Source organism: Rhinopithecus bieti, unplaced genomic scaffold (assembly GCF_001698545.2).
Source record: "Rhinopithecus bieti isolate Rb0 unplaced genomic scaffold, ASM169854v2 scaffold_18053, whole genome shotgun sequence".
Lineage (NCBI taxonomy): Eukaryota > Metazoa > Chordata > Mammalia > Primates > Cercopithecidae > Rhinopithecus > Rhinopithecus bieti.
The window spans coordinates 213,135-235,223 of record NW_016809032.1 but is presented as its reverse complement, the minus strand read 5'-3'; the positions used below and the strand labels follow the sequence as shown (position 1 = coordinate 235,223).

General features: G+C 36.0%; 1 protein-coding gene across 2 annotated transcripts in view; it reads right to left on the bottom strand.

Annotated features, from left to right (window-relative positions):
• Nucleotides 1-22,089, bottom strand: part of MAP3K7 (mitogen-activated protein kinase kinase kinase 7) — a 77,185-nt gene that overhangs the window by 30,733 nt on the left and 24,363 nt on the right. Inside the window, exons 4-12 of one of the 2 annotated variants that reach the window (XM_017888243.1) lie at nucleotides 21,077-21,122; nucleotides 19,200-19,338; nucleotides 15,715-15,839; nucleotides 12,677-12,805; nucleotides 11,267-11,397; nucleotides 9,694-9,775; nucleotides 7,276-7,406; nucleotides 6,488-6,617; nucleotides 3,789-3,869 (exon numbers count right to left, since the gene is read on the bottom strand). In XM_017888243.1, the coding sequence (XP_017743732.1) occupies nucleotides 3,789-3,869; nucleotides 6,488-6,617; nucleotides 7,276-7,406; nucleotides 9,694-9,775; nucleotides 11,267-11,397; nucleotides 12,677-12,805; nucleotides 15,715-15,839; nucleotides 19,200-19,338; nucleotides 21,077-21,122 (994 nt within the window). The remainder of the gene's footprint in view (nucleotides 1-3,788; nucleotides 3,870-6,487; nucleotides 6,618-7,275; nucleotides 7,407-9,693; nucleotides 9,776-11,266; nucleotides 11,398-12,676; nucleotides 12,806-15,714; nucleotides 15,840-19,199; nucleotides 19,339-21,076; nucleotides 21,123-22,089) is intronic. The other variant, XM_017888244.1, reaches the window with a different exon arrangement.

Genomic DNA, 22,089 nt, shown 5'->3' with positions numbered 1-22,089 from the left:
GGAAAGTAAAGAAAATCCAAGCAAAACAAAGATCTATGTTCTTACTGCCCTTATTAAAGTCCTAGAACCAAAAAAACCTAGAAAAACTTCAAGGAATCCAATAATCTGCCACCCATTCCCTTTTCTTCAAATATAAGTGTAACAAATTAGATGTACTGGCTGAAAGGAGAAAAGATATGGTTTTTAAAACTCAAGTTTTAACAAAAATCATTTAAGAAAATCTATTTTTTTCTCTAAGTCCCTTCCAACTTATCAGCAAGCAAATGCATTAGAAAACTGTGGTTCAAATGGTCTAAATACTGGGCAAGAAACTTCCACATTTACATTTACTTTGCTTAGGTAGCACACTGCCGCTTGGCAGGACCTCCTCTACAAAGGAAGAGTCAGCAAAATGTCACACATTCTACTGGTAATTTGCTTTTAGCTGCGTGTCTTCCCTGTAAAAAGGAGCCAGGTTGATCTATAAAGCTCATTCTTCTAAGGACAGATGGACAGTGGAAAGAAGGAAGGATTACCATACAAAGGTTTGCCAATTCTTCTTCAGAGCCAGTGATATGGTAGAAGAGGTATAAAAAATTGTACAGTCTGACCCACAGGGAGTCCTAAGGTATTAAAGGTTAATTTCTGTATGACCTGAGAGACTACTAAATTGATAAATACTGCTGTTTTGCTAAGTTGCTTTTTCTTTCGCATTTGACTGATGGCATAGTATACATATTTTGAAAAGCAAGCAAAAAACAAGATTAGGGTCTTCGCATTTCTTTATGACTAGGTTGGACATTTTAGTGACTATAAAGATGTATATACAAAACCTTTTTGTGATGCTTGAAGGATTGCTTTTATTAAGAGAGGTAGTTCATTCCAAGAAGTACAGTAGACTTAGTATATTGCACTTGGCCAAAGGGAAGCATTATTGAAACTACTTATCCATATAAATAAGATTTTAAAAAAGCTATATTTAAAAAGAATGCTTGCAATTGGGTTTCAATGCTAATTAAACAGTTTGACTATATCAAGATGTATTTGCTAATACCATAAAGCTTGTGGGAAATCCACTTAGAACAAAAAAAATTCTAGTAAGTATTAAGAAATTTTGGAAATTAACTATCATCCTTCTTTATAATTAAAATGTCATGTATGAAATCTGAGATATTCCCAAAGGGTGGGCGGTATTTTTATATTTAATTAAAAAATATTACCTATGAGCACACTCATAACTGGCTTTTATGTCCACTAGTATCAATTCTACAGTTTGTATTCTTCTATTAAAGAAAGTGCATCTGAGTAAGTTAATGTTTGATATCTGATGGGGAGAAGACTAAAAGAATGTTTAATAAAAGGTATTACTTTGGGAGGCCGAGGCGGGCGGATCACAAGATCAGGAGATCGAGACCACGGTGAAACCCCGTCTCTACTAAAAAAAAAAATACAAAAAAATTAGCCGGGCACGGTGGCGGGTGCCTGTAGTCCCAGCTACTCGGGAGGCTGAGGCAGGAGAATGGCCTGATCCCGGGAGGCGGAGCTTGCAGTGAGCCGAGATCGCGCCACTGCACTCCAGCCGGGGCACAGAGTGAGATTCGTCTCAAAAAAAAAAAAAAAAAAAAAAAAAAAAAATATTACTGAATAATATTTTCACATGAATAGCACTGCTGCTCTGGCAATTAAGAGAATTAAGGTTACCTGATTCCATAAAGGCCCAATGTCATAAAAGAGGATCTCCCTGGCTGAAGAGCTCCTCTCCTTAATGTGAACACTAAGAGAAAGCAAGAAGAAATTACTCTAGCGTCTCTGACTTACACAAAAGAACAAAAAATGGATGTGATTTGGAGTCAAAGATCCGGGTCGTGGTCCTGGCTATATGATTCTGGAAAAACCACTAAACATCATCAGATCTAAGTTCTTCATCTGTTAAACAGCTTTAATTTCATCTGATAACATAGTTATAAGGTTGTCAAAAAGGTGAAATAATATGTACTTTAAGCTACTTTGTAGGGCACAAAGAACATGTAATCGGGGGGTTTCAGCCTCAGCACTGTTGACATTTTGGGCTGGATCAGATCATTCTTTGTTGGAGGAGACTGCCTGGTACAAATCAGGATGTTTAGCAGCATCCCTGGTTTCTGTCTACTAGATGCCAGTAGTACCTGACAGTTGCAAACTATTATTCTTTCCTTATTTTTCCCTCCCCCATTATCTTGTATAGTATGGGCTATACTGCCACATATAAATTTATTCTTAATGCTTAGCCAAAAGATTATACTGCCATCTGCCTAAGTTTTCCTGATTCCCTCAAACATTTAAGGGAATCACAGTTCAGCAGTATGTAAGTTTAAATGCTTCCACCTCTTTAAAGTACTAGTCCCTTATACACAGTACCTTTCAGCATGGAGGTAAAATGATCTCCATGTAAAATAATCTCTTTGTTAATTTCTAAAGCAGTCCAGATTCAATAAGTACAAATCACCACGTGAAAAATGGGTTAACTCTATTCTTTAAATAGCAATAGTGATGATGTTGTAAAATAAGAAACCACTTTGATAACCAGGGAAAAATAAATATAAAATAGTTTTGTACAGCCAAAATGGCACCTAAGAATTGTATAATTCATATTTTTGTATGCTAGTTCCTCACCAGTGGAGATGCTTAGTAAGTCTGTTCATTTATTTAATAAACATATTTATTAAACACTATGTTAATATGCTTAATATGTGAAGCACTGAGCCACCAACTGCTGATAAAATCAATAATCACCACCACCACCAACAAAAAAATAATGCACAAAGATATGGTTTCTGTCTTCACATAGTTTTCAGTTTAGTAGAGGAGAAAATAACCATTAAGTATTCAACTAGAGTATCAACATTGCTAAAAACAATCACAGGTAAAGGACAGCATGCTGAAGAATTCATCCAACTCACACTCACGAGCATGTATGGAAAATATGTATTTCCTTATCAAGATTTTGGGTAAAGAGGTAGAGAAAAATCTAAAGGGATAAATAAATGATCATTTTGATAACACATTAATCAATATTGAAGGTCAATATGCCATTTAAATTTCTATTAAAAATGGTAACATATTCATCTATGAAATGATCACCATAAGAATAAAGCAGTTTACCAATTTTAGACACTAAAGTACCATGTGTAAGTTAGGTATAAAAACATGTAATTTATGAGATTTTCCTGATAATACACAAAAATCAGAATTGAGCAGTTATTTTACATGATTCTTTGGCAAGATACCCTGCAAAACAGCACATCTCATTTAGTTTTACTTTTTGTTTTCTAGGTTAAGGCGAAATGCTATTTAGCAACTCTCTTCTCTCAACTTCATATTCACTTGCTACCAACAGAAAGAGGCTAGGATAGAAAGTCTAGAGGGGACCCCAAAAGCAGTAACTGAGGAAGGAAAGGAGCCAAGGAAAAGAACAAATTTTAATTAGGAGTTTCCTCTTTCTGTTGGGTGCAAAAAAAAGGTCTGGGTTTAAGCTCATGTGCTCACTTAAAAGTAGAGAGGAAGTTGGTAGAATTCTGGGTTGGTGTTCTCCCTTCTCCAAAAAGGTTTACTTTCTCTTCTATTTTATCCTCATTTGTGGCAGATCAGAGGTATCTTTTCAAGACTGCTTCAGAATAAATGTAGTTTTTCAATCTGTCTCCCTAATTACTGCATGCAAGGTATCCATTTTTCATGTCCTGTAAAAATTGGAGCAAGAAGCATTTTACAAGTACCAGGGATCATTATTCTGGTTCCACAGCTATTAGACCAACTCAGGTGGTCTGTGATACCTGATATGACGATCTCAGGGACATCCAGAATGTTGCCAAAGGAAGCGGTTTTACGGTGGCCCCGTTTAGGCTTGGAATAGGCTGCAAAAACACATATATACAGTATACATGCAAACAACCACAAACAGTAACACAGAAAATGATTAACTACAAAAATAGACTCATTTTCAAATAGTTCATGTTAATAACATTTCATGCAGAATGGCATGCAGAACTACCTAACTTTTCATCCATGCTCAGAAAAGGCGAGATTAAAGAGCAAACAACTACCAAATACAAGATGTCTTACACACTGGTTTTAATCAGCAGAAAAAATAAAAAGAACAGAGACAAAGCTGCAGGGTAATGAGGAAGCAAAATTTCAAATATATTCATAGAAACAGTCTACCTAAGTGAAATCACTGATATGTGATGGGGTGGGGAACGAAGGAGGAAAGGAAGAAAGGCGTTAAAAAGTAAGTAGTCATATTTGTTTTAATTACACAAACACAGGAATATATGTTCAAGTTAGGTGATTCTTGAAGTGTGCTATAAAGTAAAATTCAATGATTAAATACTAATTATTGAATCAAAGTGTGAAATGTATATACTTTTGTAATCATACATATTTCTAGTAAATCAAATATTTACTATATTTTCCAAAGTTTAGGGTACATTCACAGTAAACACAAAGTCTGTCAAAAGACGGAAAGTACGAATCTTTCCAAGTAAGATAATTCATGAAAAAATTTAAATTGTGTAAAACTCAAAGGATGTACAATAGCATTTGTTCTACATTTACGCAAAAAAAGATAGGGTAATTTTAATGTGTGTGGTTATCCTTCTAGCAAAGTCATTTCTGTAAATAATAATAAAAAACCAGTGCTTGACTAGAAATATGATACTAGCAAAGACATGAAACCATTATTATAACAATTTTCAGTTTTGAGACAGCAATTAGAATGTGGCAGATCTATCCTGAATAACATCCCTGAAGTGAAAAGGGTTCCTCAAAGCGTGAGGGTATGTCCCTGTGAATAGGGTTCATCTGACACTACAGTGACACAACCCTGCTCTGAAGAAATACTTGTGATTCATGGAGACTCTGGGCTTGTCAGTGGCTGGTGACTTCTCAACTTGATAGTTTCTGAAGATCCATCTGTGCCAGACACAGCTATCTTCTGCCGGTCTCTACTCTTCCCTTCTGTTTTAGTAATAGTACTCTATTTTATTTAGGACAGATATTTAAGTCATCAGATAAAAGAGGGCAGATCTGCTCTTCCCTTGGAGCTACGTGTAGCCATTCGATCATGTTACTCTGACCAATGACGTGTGGACATTGTTAGGAGAGGCATCTGGGAATGTTCCTTCAAAGAACTTGGATGCCTATTTGCCCTACCCCCATGTCTTCCTTCCTGCTGCCTGGAATGTAGAAGTGATGAAATGGAACTTTAACAACCATTTTGGAGCACAGGATAACTTTGAGAATGGAAGCTATACAATAGGGATTACGGCACAGAAATAGGAGACCAGTTACTTCAAGATCACAGAGCCCACTACTTTCAGACTTGTTTATGTGTAAAAAATAATGCCTATGTGTTATAGACACTGTTATTTTGGAAATCTGTTATATCTAATGGATTCTAATACTAGCTGATAAAAATCAATGATCATAATTAGTTGAAGACAAGTATAGTATGATGGTCCATCTTGACAACTTCTTTCTGAAAGAGCTCCACACACAATGAGAATATTCTATTTAGAAAAAAACCAAATAAGTGAAAAAAATACCTAAAAAATTGGTTAGCTAAGTTAGAAAATATGCAAATACACATAGAAATATACATTTATACATATATATAGTTAAAAGACTGGGGTAAATACACAAAAATGTTAAGTGTTTATCTCTGAGTGGGGTAATTATGTAAGTTTTTTCGCTTGTTTACATTTCCACATTTTCCACAACAGAAATGTGTTTACTTTTAAAATCAGCTCCCCCCAATCCCTGGAAAGAATCAGCAAAAAACAACAAAGTTCAAATTAAACCAGCATTACTAAAATGAAACCTGGTCAGAAAATTAGGTTGTCAGTTTACTTAGGTAACAAAACATGTAATTGTTTTTGTGCTGACCAGTTCTTCCATGATTAATAATTTTAAGAACTGAACAATGGAATTTAAATGCTAGCTTTTCCAAGATCCAATAAAATTATGATCTTTTACTTTACAATTAAAAAAATTAACCATAACCAGCTTGGCTATTATTTTGTCACTGGAATGAAGGAGCAGATAGAAGGTCAAATCATACGTGGATCTGGAATACATTTTTCTGTTAAATTTGAAACAAAATATTTGCTATTATTTGAGTTCAGCACAAAAATCTAGTAGTATCACTCAAAATCTCCAAAATATTCCAGTTTTGGCAGAATTTCTCACTCAGACTTTCAACTCATGTTTCAGCAGAAAGAATTACATTTGATAAAATCTGTAAAAGAGGAAGGCATACTTTCTCATCCAAATAATTTTTACAAGTCATACCTTCCTTATTTGGAATTTGAGATAAATGCAAAATTATTGCTAGTAACTTAGAAAATATATTGTAAACCTACTTCCTATTAAAAAAAAAAATAAGACACACACAAAAAACCTCTGACAACTGAAACTAGCATGGCCAAAAGCCTTATATACATTTTTACTCTTCAGACTTGTAGTTCCTTTTTACCTGTGGTTGCAGCGATCCTAGCTTCTATTTCAGACATGTCAGCACTCATCCTCTTGCCCTCAGAGGTTGGGGGCAAGCTCTCCACACTGCTCCCACGGGAGGCTCCCAAGCTTAAACGTCCAGATTCACTCTGTTAAAATTACAGGTCAATCTGAATTACTGAAGTTCTTTAGATTTAGCAGTCTTAGGCAACCTAAAAGGAGGAAGATGGCAAGTAGGATTCTGATGGATCCTGTTCTGCTCTGAAAGGAGAGGGAAGTTTGCATGAGAGGGAGCTACAGCGGTAAGGGAAAGCAAGCTGCAGATACTGTTTTTATGAAAGGGTAGTCACTAGAACTGGGGCTAAAAGCCCCGATTATTCATTAACCTAAATGCCTCAGGCAAAATGAATAAACTCACTCCTTACAATATTTTTAAAAATCAACAATGGCAAAAATATAATAAATCTGAATAGCATGAAATGATACACTTAGGACAACTCCTCTAACTGGGCAGCATAGCCAAAATATATCCATTTTACATTTTTAACCATCAACCATTACATTTAAGGATTATTATAGATAGGGAGTGAGAGTTGGCAAAGGTAGCAATCATTAGAAGGAAAAACCATTTGGTAATAAATGGTAGGAGAATCTCATTACAAGTCTCTATTTATAAGCTCTTCTACATGTTTCAGGAAGAAAATTCAGGATTTATAAAATAGAAGATAGTAGATAATTAATTTCATTTAGTATAATATTGTGACTACTGTTAAGGTTACCAATTTTACTTGTAATAACAAAACAAACCTGTTGCTTTGCCTGATTTTTCAACAATTTTGACTCTAAGCGCTTAATAGTATCATTTGTGGCAGGAACTTGCTCCATATTAGTGTCACTTTTATTACTCGTATTTGTAGAAGCAATGTCCATGAATGAGCCTAGGAAAAGCAGAAACATTTATGACTACTGGTTGGAAATAATACAAATGCTTCACTTAGTATTATGTAACTTACATTCTTTTATAAACTAGCCAGGCAGGAATAGAAATAAGACTTTTCAAGCTAATGAAGATATCCAAACAAACCCATTTTAAGCAAAACTTAAGGCTAGCACAAAAAGGAACCAAGATGCCTAAATAGTCTTCTAATAGTCAAGAATAACTTAAGGTTTTTAACCTGAGCTAGTAGAAGAACTGAGGGCTATTAATTGAGATGGGGAAAGACTACAGGAAGATTGAGTTTGAAGGAAGTATCAGGAACTCTGTTTGGAAAATATTAAGTTTGAGTTTCTAGTAGATGTAAAGCAAGTAGTTGGATATATGAGTATAGAGTTCAGGTATAAGATGGAAAAAATTATGAGCCAACAGATGGTATATAAGGCCACAATACTGGATGAGGTTACCAAGGAAATGAGTGCAGACAGATAAGTGAAGAAGCCAAATGACTGGGCCCTGGGCACTCCAACATTTCTAGGTTGGGGAGATGAGGAATAACTAGCAAAGAAAACTGAGAACAGATGGCCAGAGATGTAAGATGGACTCTAGGCTAGTATGGTATCTCAGAGGCCAATTGAATAAAGTGCTGTGTGTAAGAAGGAGAAAGTAATGAATTAGGTCAAGTGCTACTGAGAGTCAAGATGAGAAATGAAAATGATTCCTTAAATGTAGTGATGTAGAGATAACTAGTGACCTCGACAAGAACAATTCTGAAGTACTGGCATAATATGTCTGAATGGAGTCAGCTCAAGAAAGAATGGGAAAAGAGAAGCTAGAGAATGCAAATACAGACTACGTATGTTCTAGGAATGATCCAGTAGAAAGTTAAAGCTGATGATGCAAGAGAGAGGGGAGAATTGCTCAGAAGAGTAGATGGGATATAATGCAGATGGGATATAATGCACAGGCAGAAAGGTACACCTTTGGCCAGAAGTATGGATAGTTCAGCCAGAGTAACAGAAGAAGGCAGAGTAGATGGGCACAGATGTTGTGGAAACTGTCTTCTGATTACTCCAATTTTCTCAGATGAAGAGCAAACAAGATCAGCTGAGAGTAAGGAGTCGAAAGGAGGTGTTTGAAGCCTGAGGAGAGGCTACAGTATAAAATTAAGACATATAGGAGGAAAGAGACAAACTACAATATAGTACAACTGTCCAATAGCACTAAACATGCATGTGAGGATACCTCCAGCCACATTCAGCTGCACTGGTACAGGCAAGGGGTAACGTGAGTTTCAGCTTTTATTAGGCTTGTGGTTTAGCCAAGCAAGCTTGAAAGAGAGGCTAGACAGATGAAAATTATTCCCAAAGGAATTATAATAGTTGATTGGAATTAAGTGGAGGGAGAAAGAAAAAAGGACCTAAGAGGACTGAGGACCAGTGAAAAGGTGGGAGGCTAACAAACTCAAGGTCACAGTAAGGAAATGAAGAGAGGGTTTGGAGGACGTGGGAGATGCAAATTATAGAATTTTAGAGAAGTACATTTTAGAATTCAGAGCAACTCAAAATATTTTCAGTAAAACTGGAATTTGAGAATAACTAGCCAAACAATAAACCATCTTAAAATAAATAAAACTATTCTTGAGGTGGGAGAAACAGATCAGTAAAAGTATTTGTCAATAAATGCAGGGTAAATACATATGGATATAGACACACACGTAGTTTTTAGTTTTAATTAATAATGAAATGCTTATAATGCCACTATATTTTGAAAAGTACAATATTTCTAAGTTAGAGTATTATTTCTACTATCTTTTTGATGACCACAAATTACATGTCCCACTACTACTTCACATTTCGGAAAACTAAGGAACTTTTAACATAGCTTCTTAAGTCAGAGTCTCTGTAGAAGAGAACAAAAATTAGGGTGTTCATGATGAAGAAATGTGTTAAATACATTTACAATAATTTCTAATACCACTTGATCTAGTAGTATCCATTTAAAAGTTATCTTTAAAGTTAAGAATGACATTCACTGTAATACAATATGTCATCTTTTTATTCATAATTATGTAGGAATTACAAGACTTGGAAGCAGGTCTTCAATAACTCTTTAATCAGGGTATCTTCATGAAGAATGATGCACCTGTAAACTTAAATTGCAGTCAATCATATGAAATGAAGGAATTAAAATGCAAATGGGGACATCACTCATTACTTCTTGATTATAATTTCATGGGAATAGAGAAGAAAGAAAAATCAAGTCGATACTCTTCCAATCTATCCATTTACCTGTACTGGTGGCAGAGTTGCTCTGTCCTTCATCTGAATACTGACAAGGATACTGTAATGGCTCATCTGCTCCTGGAAAGTACTATATATAAAAAAGTAAACCACAGCTTAAAATTTCCTTAATACAAATTAAATCCTGTTAATGCTTTATTTTCCCTAAGGTATATACTAAATTTTTAGGTGCCTAAGTCTTTTATTTTACAAAGATTACAATAAGGTATTCTTGGATTTCAACTTTGATCAATGCCATGCACCTACCTAAGAATCTAGCTTACATTGGAGTCTAGATAGTCTTGAAGAAAACAGCAAATATTTCTCTAGAGAAACATATGAAATAAAATAGTATCATTTCTCATAATTACATAAAACATATTCATGTTCTCACAGTAGTGATGCAAACTTCCGTATTGTTGCAGTGACTGTTAGTCTGATAACTGAGACTATTATACCATAGAATAATTGTTAGAACATTTTAAATATTAAGAGAATAGATTATGAATATCTTTCTACAAACTGGAGGCATAATATTCAAAGTATATGCTGGACAAAAATATTAGAATTTAGAGAAAAAAAGGAAAGGTATTCTCCTCAAATTAGACAAAGCACAGAGAAGCAAAATTACAACCTCAACAACTTATATATCCCAAAGTTTTAAGTAATCTGACTACAGAGACTAAGTTGTTTTCCTATGCAAAAGGTTCTACATATGACTGGTATCCAAATATGATGGTAAACTTTTAGTAGATTAGTTCAAGTTGCTTTGCCTAAGAAATTTTTAATAGATTGAATAAACAACCTTTTTTCCATTTAGGAAATCACTTAGTCTATATTTAAGGAGATTGCAAGACTCTTCTACTGAACAAACTGTTCCAAAATTCAGGCACTTTCACAGATACGTGAACTTTTTAAAGCCAAGATATCACTTCACAGTTTTGTTAATGTACCAAAACCAGAGGTGTAAAATATTCCAAATAATTCTAATGGTGCTTGATTAATAGACTAGGAAAATTTGATAATCATTTAAAAGGGTTCTTCTAAACAGAAGAAAGTTTAACTTTTTACTGGGATATAAAAACCTGAAAATAGGCCAAATAGTAAAAGTCACTCAAATAAACGTGTCTGAGAATGCAACCTATTGCCTTGCATAAATGACTAAATGCTTGATGAAAATTGGTATCAGAAAAATGTAAAATTTAGTCTAGCATGTATTGAAGTCATAATATTAATGTATCTAAGTCCTGTGACGGCTTTAGAGACTATTTCAGTTTCTCCCACATTACAGATGAGGCAACAGGCCCAGAGACAAACATACTTGCCCACTAATGTAAGCAAAAAGAAAAAAGCAAGTCTAGAAACCTAGTCTAGCCATCTTTCCAGTGATAAAGAACTAGATTTTCCCTCTCAAAATAATGTTTCCTCTTCTGACTATGAGTAGTAAATGCCCATTCTCACTTAGAAAACATAGTAATATATAAAGCAGAATATAGTAATAACATCCCTTTTAAAATTCCATTAAAACTCAGCACATATTAAATTCCCCTAAATCCAAAGCCCCTCAAAAGAAGGATTATACCCGCATCAAGTGAGTCATTATTTTCACAATTTCCTCCATTGAAGGGCGCTGGGAAGGATCTTTAGACCAACAACGAGTCATCAGGCTCTCAATGGGCTTAGGTAAATTTTTGATCAGTGGTGGTCGAGTACCTACAATTGAAAATTAGAGGAAGAGGGGAAGAATGTATTTACCCAAAGAATGATGCAACCTCTTTGTACATATTTCCAAAGTGGTATTTATTTTATAGATCTTATAGTTTAAGACCTATAATTTGGAGTAATAAAAGTGCTTTGTAATTTTATCAATTAACAAGTTAGTTCTTTTATTCCTTACCTCATGGTTCAATTATTTACTGACAACTGACAGAAAGCAAGCAAGCAAGCTGTCCTGGTCAATGCTCTCACAGTCTCCACAATGATACTAATGGTAGTAATACTAAAGGCAGTACAGGAAACTGGTAAAAACAGCTAAGATTACTCAGATGATGGTACTGTTTGATAAATCTCTGAATGACCTAAATAGTTAGGAAGACATTTGTTTTTATACTTGTGGAATAATGTAAAAAATGGCCATTAGTCACATGATTATAAACAAGGCATAGAAATGAAATAAGAGTGGCACTAAAGTTAAGAAGCTAAGTAATTTTCCTTCATGAAAAGCTATTTTCCCAAGCAAATGTAAAGTAACTTTACTAATGAAGAGGATGCATTCTAACATCATATGTGGTTAAAAACAATACCAGAACTATACAAGAAACAGGATGGATGCAAGGACATTGAGTCCATAAGTCAATATGACTGAAGATATGAGCATTCAAGTCAGAAGCGTCGGGATTTGAATCCCAGCTCTACCACTTACTAATCTTGTGACTTTAAGCAAGTTATTTAACTTCTTTAGGCCTTAGTTTCCTAATCTGTAAAATGAGGCAACAGTACTTACCTTCTAAGGGTGGGTGAGAATACAAACAGGAACAATATGTGAAGCATTATTATGCTTTGCTTTTCCTTCTTGATGAGGCCCTTGCTTCTTCAGGAGAAAAGGGCTATAACTCTCCAGCTATATTAACCATGTCAGAGATTTTACGTATGTATTTTTAAATTTTTTCCAGGATCCGGCCTGAGGTTTCTCCCTAAGAGAGAGCCAACCTAGACAGTGGGCTCTGGTTGTGTGCTGGTGGCCTTTCCCTAATCAGCGCAGCCAGCCAACATCCTCAGCTGCATGTGTAGACCAGGACTACTCTTAATCCTGCTCTGCTGGACTCTGGGGCAGGGACAGGGCAGAGTCTGATAATGATAAAGGAGTCTCTTAACAAAGAATTGTACATTTTAATGTTACAGATAAATGATATTCTTTAGGGAAGGGGACAGGAGCAGTCTTCCAAGTAGAAAACACAATAAGTACATTTAAGAAAAATTTCATTTTACGAACCATTATGAACAGCCCACATGATTCGGAAAGCTGGGCCACCAATCTCATCAAAGGGTTTCCGACGCGTTATCACTTCCCAAAGAATAATACCCCAGCTGAAGACGTCACATTTTTCACTGTAATTACTACCTAGAAAAAAAAGGTGGTATATGACCTAAAGACTATTTTTCCACATGACTTACAGAAACAATGGCTTACATTCTGAGAATGGGTATCATGGATAAAAACAAGGCTGTCACATGTAGAACTAAGAAACTACTCTTTCTGAAGTACTTTGTCTTTTCAACAAGTACATTTTTAAATGAATTAAGTATCAATGATACACTAAAAAAATCTACTTCAGAAACTCGGCTATTTTCTATCTCTTCATCAAGAGGCATAGGACTTGACTTTTATGTATTTAGATTGATACTTTCTCTGGGGCAGAGTATGAAACATCTGTACGTTCCTTTATGTTGTTTATTATTTTATTCTGAGACAGGGTCTCATACTCTCATCCAGGCTGGAGCTCAGTGTAGCCTCAAACTCTTGGGCTCAAGTGATCCTCCTGAGTAGCTGGAGCTACAGGCATGTGCTGGCATAACTGGTTGATTTTTTAAATTTTTTGTAGAGATGGGGTCTTGCATTGCTGCCCAGGCTGGTCTCAAACTCCTGGGCTCAACTGATCCTCCTGCTCTGGCCTCCCAAAGCACTGGGATCACAGGCATGAGCCATTGTGCCTGGCCTCCTTTCTGTTACATTTTAATCTTAAATTTTCTTCCCATTCTCTGATGGACAGCACTATTCTGCTATCAAAGCAGAAGAACTTTCTAATTTAGTGTTACAATTTCTTCCTCAATATATGGTGAAGGGAAATTCTTAATTTGTAAACTTAAATGTAAGTTGTAAGTAATGAAAATTATGGATAACCCAAGTTATACAGCAAAATTTACAAACTAAGTAAGTGGTTGAATCAGCACAGTAAACCCCCTTCATAATCTCCCAAAAACAAAAACTCAACCCACTGTAAGAATGAACAATTATTATAGCTATAGCTTTACATGCTAAGCAGTACACTGTAATATAGCACTACAACCATGCTACAATCTAATTTGGGCTACAGGTTGACTGACATCTTTTAGAAATGAAGAAACACAGCCTAACAGTCTGGATTTTGTTGCTGTAGACAATTAAGGGTTGTCTAGAGCAATAAAATTAATCTTTTGTACAAACAAATCTTTTTGCTCTCCACATATAGTAACATTGGGTCATTTTTAACTCACATAAAGATATATTAGATAAGTAAATAATTTTAAAACAATGTCAAATGTATACATTCTGTATATGAAACAGGAGGCATTATTTAATCTTGTGTAATATAACACCTGATTGTTCATGCATTATTAAATTGAATTTTAGGGCAAAAGAGCTCCACTCGGGTGACTAGTTGCATTGCAATTTCTCTTTCTCTGGGGTGGCTAAAAACAAACAGAAAACCCAAAAACTTTAAAGTCATCAAAAATAAAAGAAATAAGCTATAACCAGAGTCTGATTAACTGAACGTATCTGAATTTTATGGGTATTCACACTTCCTAACATACAAATCACACACCTTCAGTTCCACTTCTCTCATTTAAAAGATAATTTGATGTTTTTATACAGAAACCTAGTACATAATTTACAGGCAACTCTTTTAGAACTTCAGTGACATATGGAGGTATAAAAGAAGGTAAACATATAAGCTTGACCTTTATTGGGGGTCAAGCAATTTATTTGCAATTCTTAGTATCTTATTTCTGTTCAATTACTTGCATTCTTTTTTTTTTTTTTTTTGAGACAGAATCTCGCTCTGTCACCCAGGCTGGAGTGCAGTGGCACGATTTCGGCTCACTGCAAGCTCTGCCTCATGGGTTCAAGTGATTATCCTGCCTCAGCCTCCCGAGTAGCTGGGACTACAGGTGCTGGCCACTACGCCTGGCTAATTTTTTGTATTTTTAGTAGAGATGGGGTTTCACCGTGTTAGTCAGGATGGTCTTGATCTCCTGACCTCGTGATCCGCCTGCCTCGGCCTCCCAAAGTGCTGGGATTACAGGCCTGAGCCACCACGCCCAGCCACTTGCATTCTTTTTAAGGCATCCTCATTTAAACTGTAGGGCTCTCAATTTTTAATTGCTAGGAAACCAATACAAAAACACAGTTAATTCTCATTATTCCTGGTATTTATGTTCTATAAAGTTTCTGAGAACACTGAATTAGTGAACACTGAATCATCGCTCCTAGGGAAAATACAGGGGTAGGTTCCTGTGCACCTCTGGTCACCACGTTTTTGTCAACTGATCAATATATAACCTTGTTTCATGTGTGTTTCTGCTTAAAGACACCTGATTCTTATATACTGTTGATTCATTACCATTGAACTCATAGCCAACATTTCTGTAACTCATGCCTGAATGAAGATAATCTAACACATGTACATTGTCTGTTAAGACACATCATAGCCTTCTTGTACTTAGGCAGTACTATGCTTGAGGGCCATTTTAAGTACCAAAATTACCAACAAAAATCACAAAAATGAAAAAGGGCTCTAAACAGTACAAAAAGGACATCTGCTTAAAGCATGAGAGCTGAAACAAGACGGAAGAGCACTGTCTTGTTCAGCCTCAGCTGGGAACATGCGTTAGATGACTCAAAATGCGCACTGCTCAGTGCATGAACACTGGCTGCGAATACATGAAAGCACTGTCTGCAAATAACCATGAAAGCACCATGAGTATTAATTTTGGTGTTACAAATAAAGTTTAGCAAATAGGCAATTTTGCAATTAAGAAATTGGTGAACAATGACGATCAACTGTACATATGCTTGAACCTGCATAGAAGATTTAAATCTTACTATAAAATTTAGGATATAACACTATATTTAATATCCCCTTAGATTTCATTGTATACTTTATGTATTATGCAGAAGTAAAACCATGGAAATGGGGAAAATCTATAAAAACATTGAATTCACAAGGAGTGAGGGAGATTATCAAACATACCATACTTTTGCCATTTTACCTTCAAAAACTTCAGGTGCCATCCAAGCAGCACTCCCCTTGTTATTGGTCATGTGTGTCTGAATGTCACAGGCTGTACCAAAATCACAAATTTTCAGAACTGTCCCCCCTGCAACCAGCAGTAAGCTGTTTTAAAAAAACAAAAAACATCAAAAGTTACAAGGCCAACATTTTATTCTCAATAAAAGAAGAGACATTTATGGAAATGGAAAAGGTTAAGCAAAATGAATGTTATCATTCAACTTCTGTGAAATGACTAATTTACTTGGTTACTATAAAAGGCTAATAGTTCAGAGAAATATAAGCAAAAATTAATTGACCATAACCTAGCTCTCTTTGGAAGGCTGCTAGACTCACATCCTGATGTCTTCATCTCTAGCTCCATAATCTTTCTTGATTATACTTCTCTCTGGCCAAAATAAAATGTGGGGTTTAAAAAACTTCTAGTAGGTCAACATTACGGTATCCTAAAATGAGAGATTAATCAGAAATATGTACTACTTAAAAAATAGTAACACTATATAATTTAATTAAAGAAAATAAGCCAATATAGAAGGAAAAAAATGGTTTGTAATTTAATGTCCTGATTTTGAAGATACTTATAAAAATGCTCAATCCCAAAACCATTTTTGTGCTTAGACTATGTATGTGTGGGAGGAATAAAAATCTATTATAGCTAAAATGACCTAATGAGAGACTTCCGGAAAATTTTCTGAACTTAGGATTCTGACTTTCCTAGGTGTACTGTTACCCAACTACAATCACCAAGTAGCATACTCTTACTTACAATGTTTTGCTTTTCATGACAAACAGAAATAGAAATGGGTAATGTAATTTGCACAATCACATTGTAGTAATATATCCAATAGCAGTACATAGGAATTCATTTTAATTATAAATTTTATAAACTTTTTATATCGGGAGAGATTTGGAAATTTCTTCTTTTAGTCCAATGTGACTAAAATAAGCCAGATAAACTACTATTCACAGTTCCATAATACCAAAAAGACTCTCATAATCATTCCAATGAAAAGAATGCTAAATCCAGTATACTTCTATATGTACTTCAACAAAACATTTTCCCCCATCTCAATGTTCTTGTTCAAACTCTTACACTTTTTACCCAAGAAAATTATAAGAACTCTGTAACTAGTTTCCTTGTTTTACACTGGTATATTCAAGATATCAATATAATTTCTGATAATTCAAGATAATTTTCCTGAATGAGTTTTATGTTAGTACTCCTTTACTTGACTTCAAAAGTTCACCAGCCTTGAACAGGAAATTCAAGGCTCACTGAGATCTGAACTTAAATTATCTTTGTAGGCTTATTTCTAATGTACATGTGAATAAACTTGCAAAAGATAACATACAAGCACAAGCACAACTTGATCATGTATAAAACACCTCCCTAGATCATCAGGTATCTTCTTTAGATACCATTTTGAGGAACTCTTCCTGACCACAGAAACTGTAGGTTTTCCACTGACAATCAGATATAGCGGGTACTGGCCGGGAGCAGTGGCTCAAGCCTGTAGTCCCAGCACTTTGAGAGGCCGAGGCGGGTGGATCACAAAGTCGGGAGATTGAGACCATCCTGGCTAACACGGTGAAACCCCGCCTCTACTAAAAATACAAAAAATTAGGCAGGCGTGGTGGCACCTATAGTCCCAGCAACTCCCGAGGCTGAGGCAGGAAAATTGCTTGAACCTGGGAGGTGGAGGTTGCAGTGAGCTGAGATGGTCCCACTACACTTCAACCTGGGCAACAGAGTGAGACTCCATCACAAAAAAAGAAAGAACGAGAAAAAGATATAGCAGGTATTCATGTACGTCCAATTGTATATAAAAGCATAGCCATTCCAAAGAACTTTCTTTTACCCAGTACTTTGTGAGTTAGAATCAATTCTGATTCTAAAGTTCAACTTGTATACCAGGGGCTCTAAAGATGATCTGCAAGATGAATCCAACCATGGGGAGGCCTGGAATACATGACCTAGACCAGACTTTCTGTAAATATATTAATGGTATTTACTAGCAAAAGGAGAGTCTCTATCTACAAATGATTTTAGAAGGATACATCTGGTCTAACTAGGTTGACTAAATAAACCTAAAATTTATGTGGTATGGTTGGGTGAAGATTAGGGATAGTCATTTAAGCTGTGTAATTAGTGCAATGTAAAAGATGTTAGAAAATGGAAATGACTTCCTTTTGTAAGATATTTCTCCATATATTGTTCAATAACTAATAATTTATTCCAAAGCCAAAACATATTGTAATGAGAAGAAAAGGGATACTTTTGGGTGTTGCATCAGATGTGTTCAGGCTCTTTTAGGAAAAGAATGCTTTGGCTGTACCTGATGCTTGCCTATATCCTTTGGATCATTTATCAATTTGCTGCTGGTTAAGAGCTGTGATTCTCATGAGTTTGCTTTAATAATTCAACTCTGTTAATATAGTGGGAATATTCACAACCAGGAAAAAAAAGACGAAGTGATTTCTTCATTAGTTAAGGCAGGTAACCAAGATAGTAGCCTCAGGAAAAATAAAAGCTTAAACAGTATTTTATCAGTGACCTGGGGAAACAGAAATCAGTTTAAGTTTGGGAGCAGAGATAGGATACACTAGCAAGAACAGTGATTTTAAGAGTTGGAACCTATGTAGAGTATATCAGATCAGACCTGAGAGTGACAAGTTACACCCAGAAGGGATGTTTTAATGCTTTAACCCAGTATCAAGAGAATGAAATAACTGAAGACTATACTGATTTCCTAAGGGAAATCTCTTCTGTAAAGACTAATGTGCTGGGATGGGAGCTTGGGGGAGGGTAAAGATACGTGGAGACTGTTTTTACTCTGTCACAGGTGCATAAAAGAAAAAAAAGAGAGAAAAGGAAACAATATGTTTTATGTGTATATTTTCTTTAACTAAATATCTATACAAACAAAAACCCCAAAGTTTTAGTCTTTTAAAATACTTATCTAAGGAATTTATAAGTTTTTTAAAGTCTCAAGTATTCACATTATGAAGAATTCAGAATATTTTCAATTTCTATCCGGATACCAAGAAATGCCCTTTTTCTTTCTTCTGAAAGAGCAAGTAATAACAACTCTGCAAATTTTTGAAGAATGTTTATGTGCTAGGTATTAGGGACACAGCAAGAAAAACGTCAGACCTGTCTCTGCCCTCAGGGAATTGTCTAACAGCAATATTATATACTGCAGGCACAAAATGAGATTTTTATAGGCTAACAGAGTCTAGAAGTATGCTAATCTAAGGTAGAAGTTACCAAAAATAAAAATCCCACTAAAGACAATATCTAAAATACAAGCTTAGATAAATGACTAAATGATGAAGGTGAGTTAAGAGTAAACACCGAGTAAGCCAAATAGAGAAAAGAGAAACTCCTGTACAATAATCAGCTTGAATTCAAGAGTGAGAGAGAAGGAGGAAGGGGCTGAGGCGTGTCACGTTATTAGAACTTACTTTGGTGGTTTCAGGTCCCTGTGAATTAGCGCTTTGGGTTGCATGCTGTGAAGATAAGCCACTCCTTGGGAACACTGTAAACACCAACTCATTGCGTGGGCAGCAGTATAATATGGCAATGGTTCAGCACCATGCAGCACTGCAAAAAAAAGGCACAAACTAAAAAGAACTTTATTGCATATAACAAAAGACACAACGTGAATGCAAGCACTATCAGAATATATGACTGGGTATTTTTCTACATATACATATGCTCCATCAGTTCTGCTTTTAATTGTTTTCTTTCTTTTTTCTTTTTGTTTTTTGAGACGGAGTCTCACTTTGTCACCAGCCTGGAGTGCAGTGGTGCGATCTTGGCTCACTGCAACCTCCACCTCCTGGGTTCAAGCGATTCTCCTGGCTCAGCCTCCCGAGTAGCTGGGACTACAGGCCTGTGCCACCATGCCCAGCTAATTTTTGTATTTTTAGTAGAGACAGGGTATCACTGTGTTGGCCAGGATGGTCTTGATCTCTTGACCTCATGATCCACCTGCCTTGGCCTCCCAAAGTGCTGGGATTACAGGCGTGAGCCACCATGCCTGGTCTTTTAATTTTTTTTTTCTAAATAAAAAGGATGAAAATATCTAATAATTTTGAGTGGATAACTGCCATAATAGTAGCATTTAATAATACATCTATTAAATGTTAAACCTAATTCAAGTAAAATCAATATACATTACCACACTTTTTAAAACAAAGACTTTCATAAAGTAATATAAATTATGAACAGTCTTATGGCATACTACTACAAGAGAGAGGCAGAGCATAGTATAGAAAGAAACAAAACAATGTATATCAAGATGTTTGCACTTGTATTTTCTGTAATGGCTAAAAACCAGAAGTAGTTCAATCAAATAAAACAACAGGGTATTAGATATCCATCAACAATGAAGAACACATGCGCAGTAAATATAAGTAAAAGTTTACATAAAATAATATTAATTATAGGTGGGCGCGGTGGCTCAAGCCTGTAATCCCAGCACTTTGGGAGGCCGAGACGGGCGGATCACGAGGTCAGGAGATCGAGACCATCCTGGCTAACACGGTGAAACCCCGTCTCTACTAAAAAAAAAATACAAAAAAACTAGCTGGGCGAGGTGGCGGGCGCCTGTAGTCCCAGCTACTCGGGAGGCTGAGACAGGAGAATCACGTGAACCCCCGGAGGTGGAGCTTGGCAGTGAGCTGAGATTCGCCACTGCCACTCTAGCCTGGGCAACAGGAGCGAGACTCCGTCTCAAAAAAAAAAAAATACTAATATATATATTAATTATAAAATAAGATGTAACAATTTGTTTATATAACTGTGCTAAAAGATGAAAATACATGTCTGCATTATGGTTGGTATTTTAGGGTAAAAGAGTTCTGTTCTACAAAAGGAATCCTACACAAGTTTTTTTCATTGCTACAAATAAAAGCGTTGTGTGGAAGTGATTTCACAATTTTTTTTTTTTTAAAAAAGAAAAAAATAAACGCAGGAGTGAAATGAAATTATGGTTAAAGAGTTCTAAAATGAGGAGGCTCAACTTATGAGTGGCAAAAGAAAAAAAATCTGAAGATATTTTAAAATCTATTTAAAAAAGTAAATTTTTACTTAAATGCTTTTAATGAAATGCAGCAGTACCATCTACCTTAAAAACATTGACAGACCTCTAAATTTCACCATACTAATGTTTAGAACCTTATTATCTTTCCATTTTATTCTTTAGTAGATTTTAAAATCATGTCCTTTTGAGACTCTGATGGCAAATTGTGAAGAATGTTAAACAACTTATGGTTTATATTGAAAGTTTTCAAATTATTTTAATCTGCTAGATAAAGACAGGTCTAGTGACACTCACCATTATATAAAGAGCCCCCTTCAGCATATTCCATCACAAGACACACCTAAAGGAAACATATACAAGAAGCATTAACCAAGAAGCTCCAGCATCTTAGGGCCTTTGAGAGATAATTTAATTCACTCCCCTGATTTTACAGATATATTAAAAATCATTCTTGGGCCCCTACTATGTGAACTGTACTAGGGAAGGAAAAGATAGCTATGACCTAAGACTGTCTTCTAGGAGTCCACTAAGAGTGAAGATATATGTAAAATACAATCACAAGATATTTTGGGGACTTTCTCCAGTGCCAGTAAGTAGGTGCTGCCACAGGATATCAAAAGCCTCATAAGAAGATGAAGTTATTGGACAAGATCACCTAAAACAACTCTTCCAACACACTGTTTTGCTAAAAGACTAGAAACAAGTCAAATGAACAAACTATAACTGTTCTTTCAGAAATACATTTAAGATAGTAGATCAAAATAGCTACATAGGAGGTTCCAAGATGGCCAAATAGGAACAGCTTCAGTCTACAGCTCCCAGCGTGAGTGACGCAGAAGACGGGTGATTTTTGCATTTCCAACTGAGGTACCAGGTTCACTTCACTGGGGCTTGTCAGACAGTGAGTGCAGCCCATGGAGTGTGAGCTGAAGCAGGGCGGGGCATCGCCTCACCTGGGAAGCGCAAGGGGTTGGGGAATTCCCTTTCCTAGCAAAGGGAAGCTGTGACAGATGGTACCTGGGAAATCGGGACACTCCCACCCTAATACTGCACTTTTCCAACGGTCTTAGCAAATGGCACACCAGGAGATTATATCTGTGCCTGGCTCAGAGGGTCCCACGCCCATGGAGCCTCACTCACTGCTAGCACAACAGTCTGAGATCGAACTGCAAGGTGGCAGCGAGGCTGGGGTATTGGCGCCCACCATTGCCATGGCTTGAATAGGTAAATAAAGCAGCCAGGAAGCTTGAACTGAGTGAAGCCCACCATAGCTCAAGGAGGCCTGCCTGCCTCTGTACACTCCACCT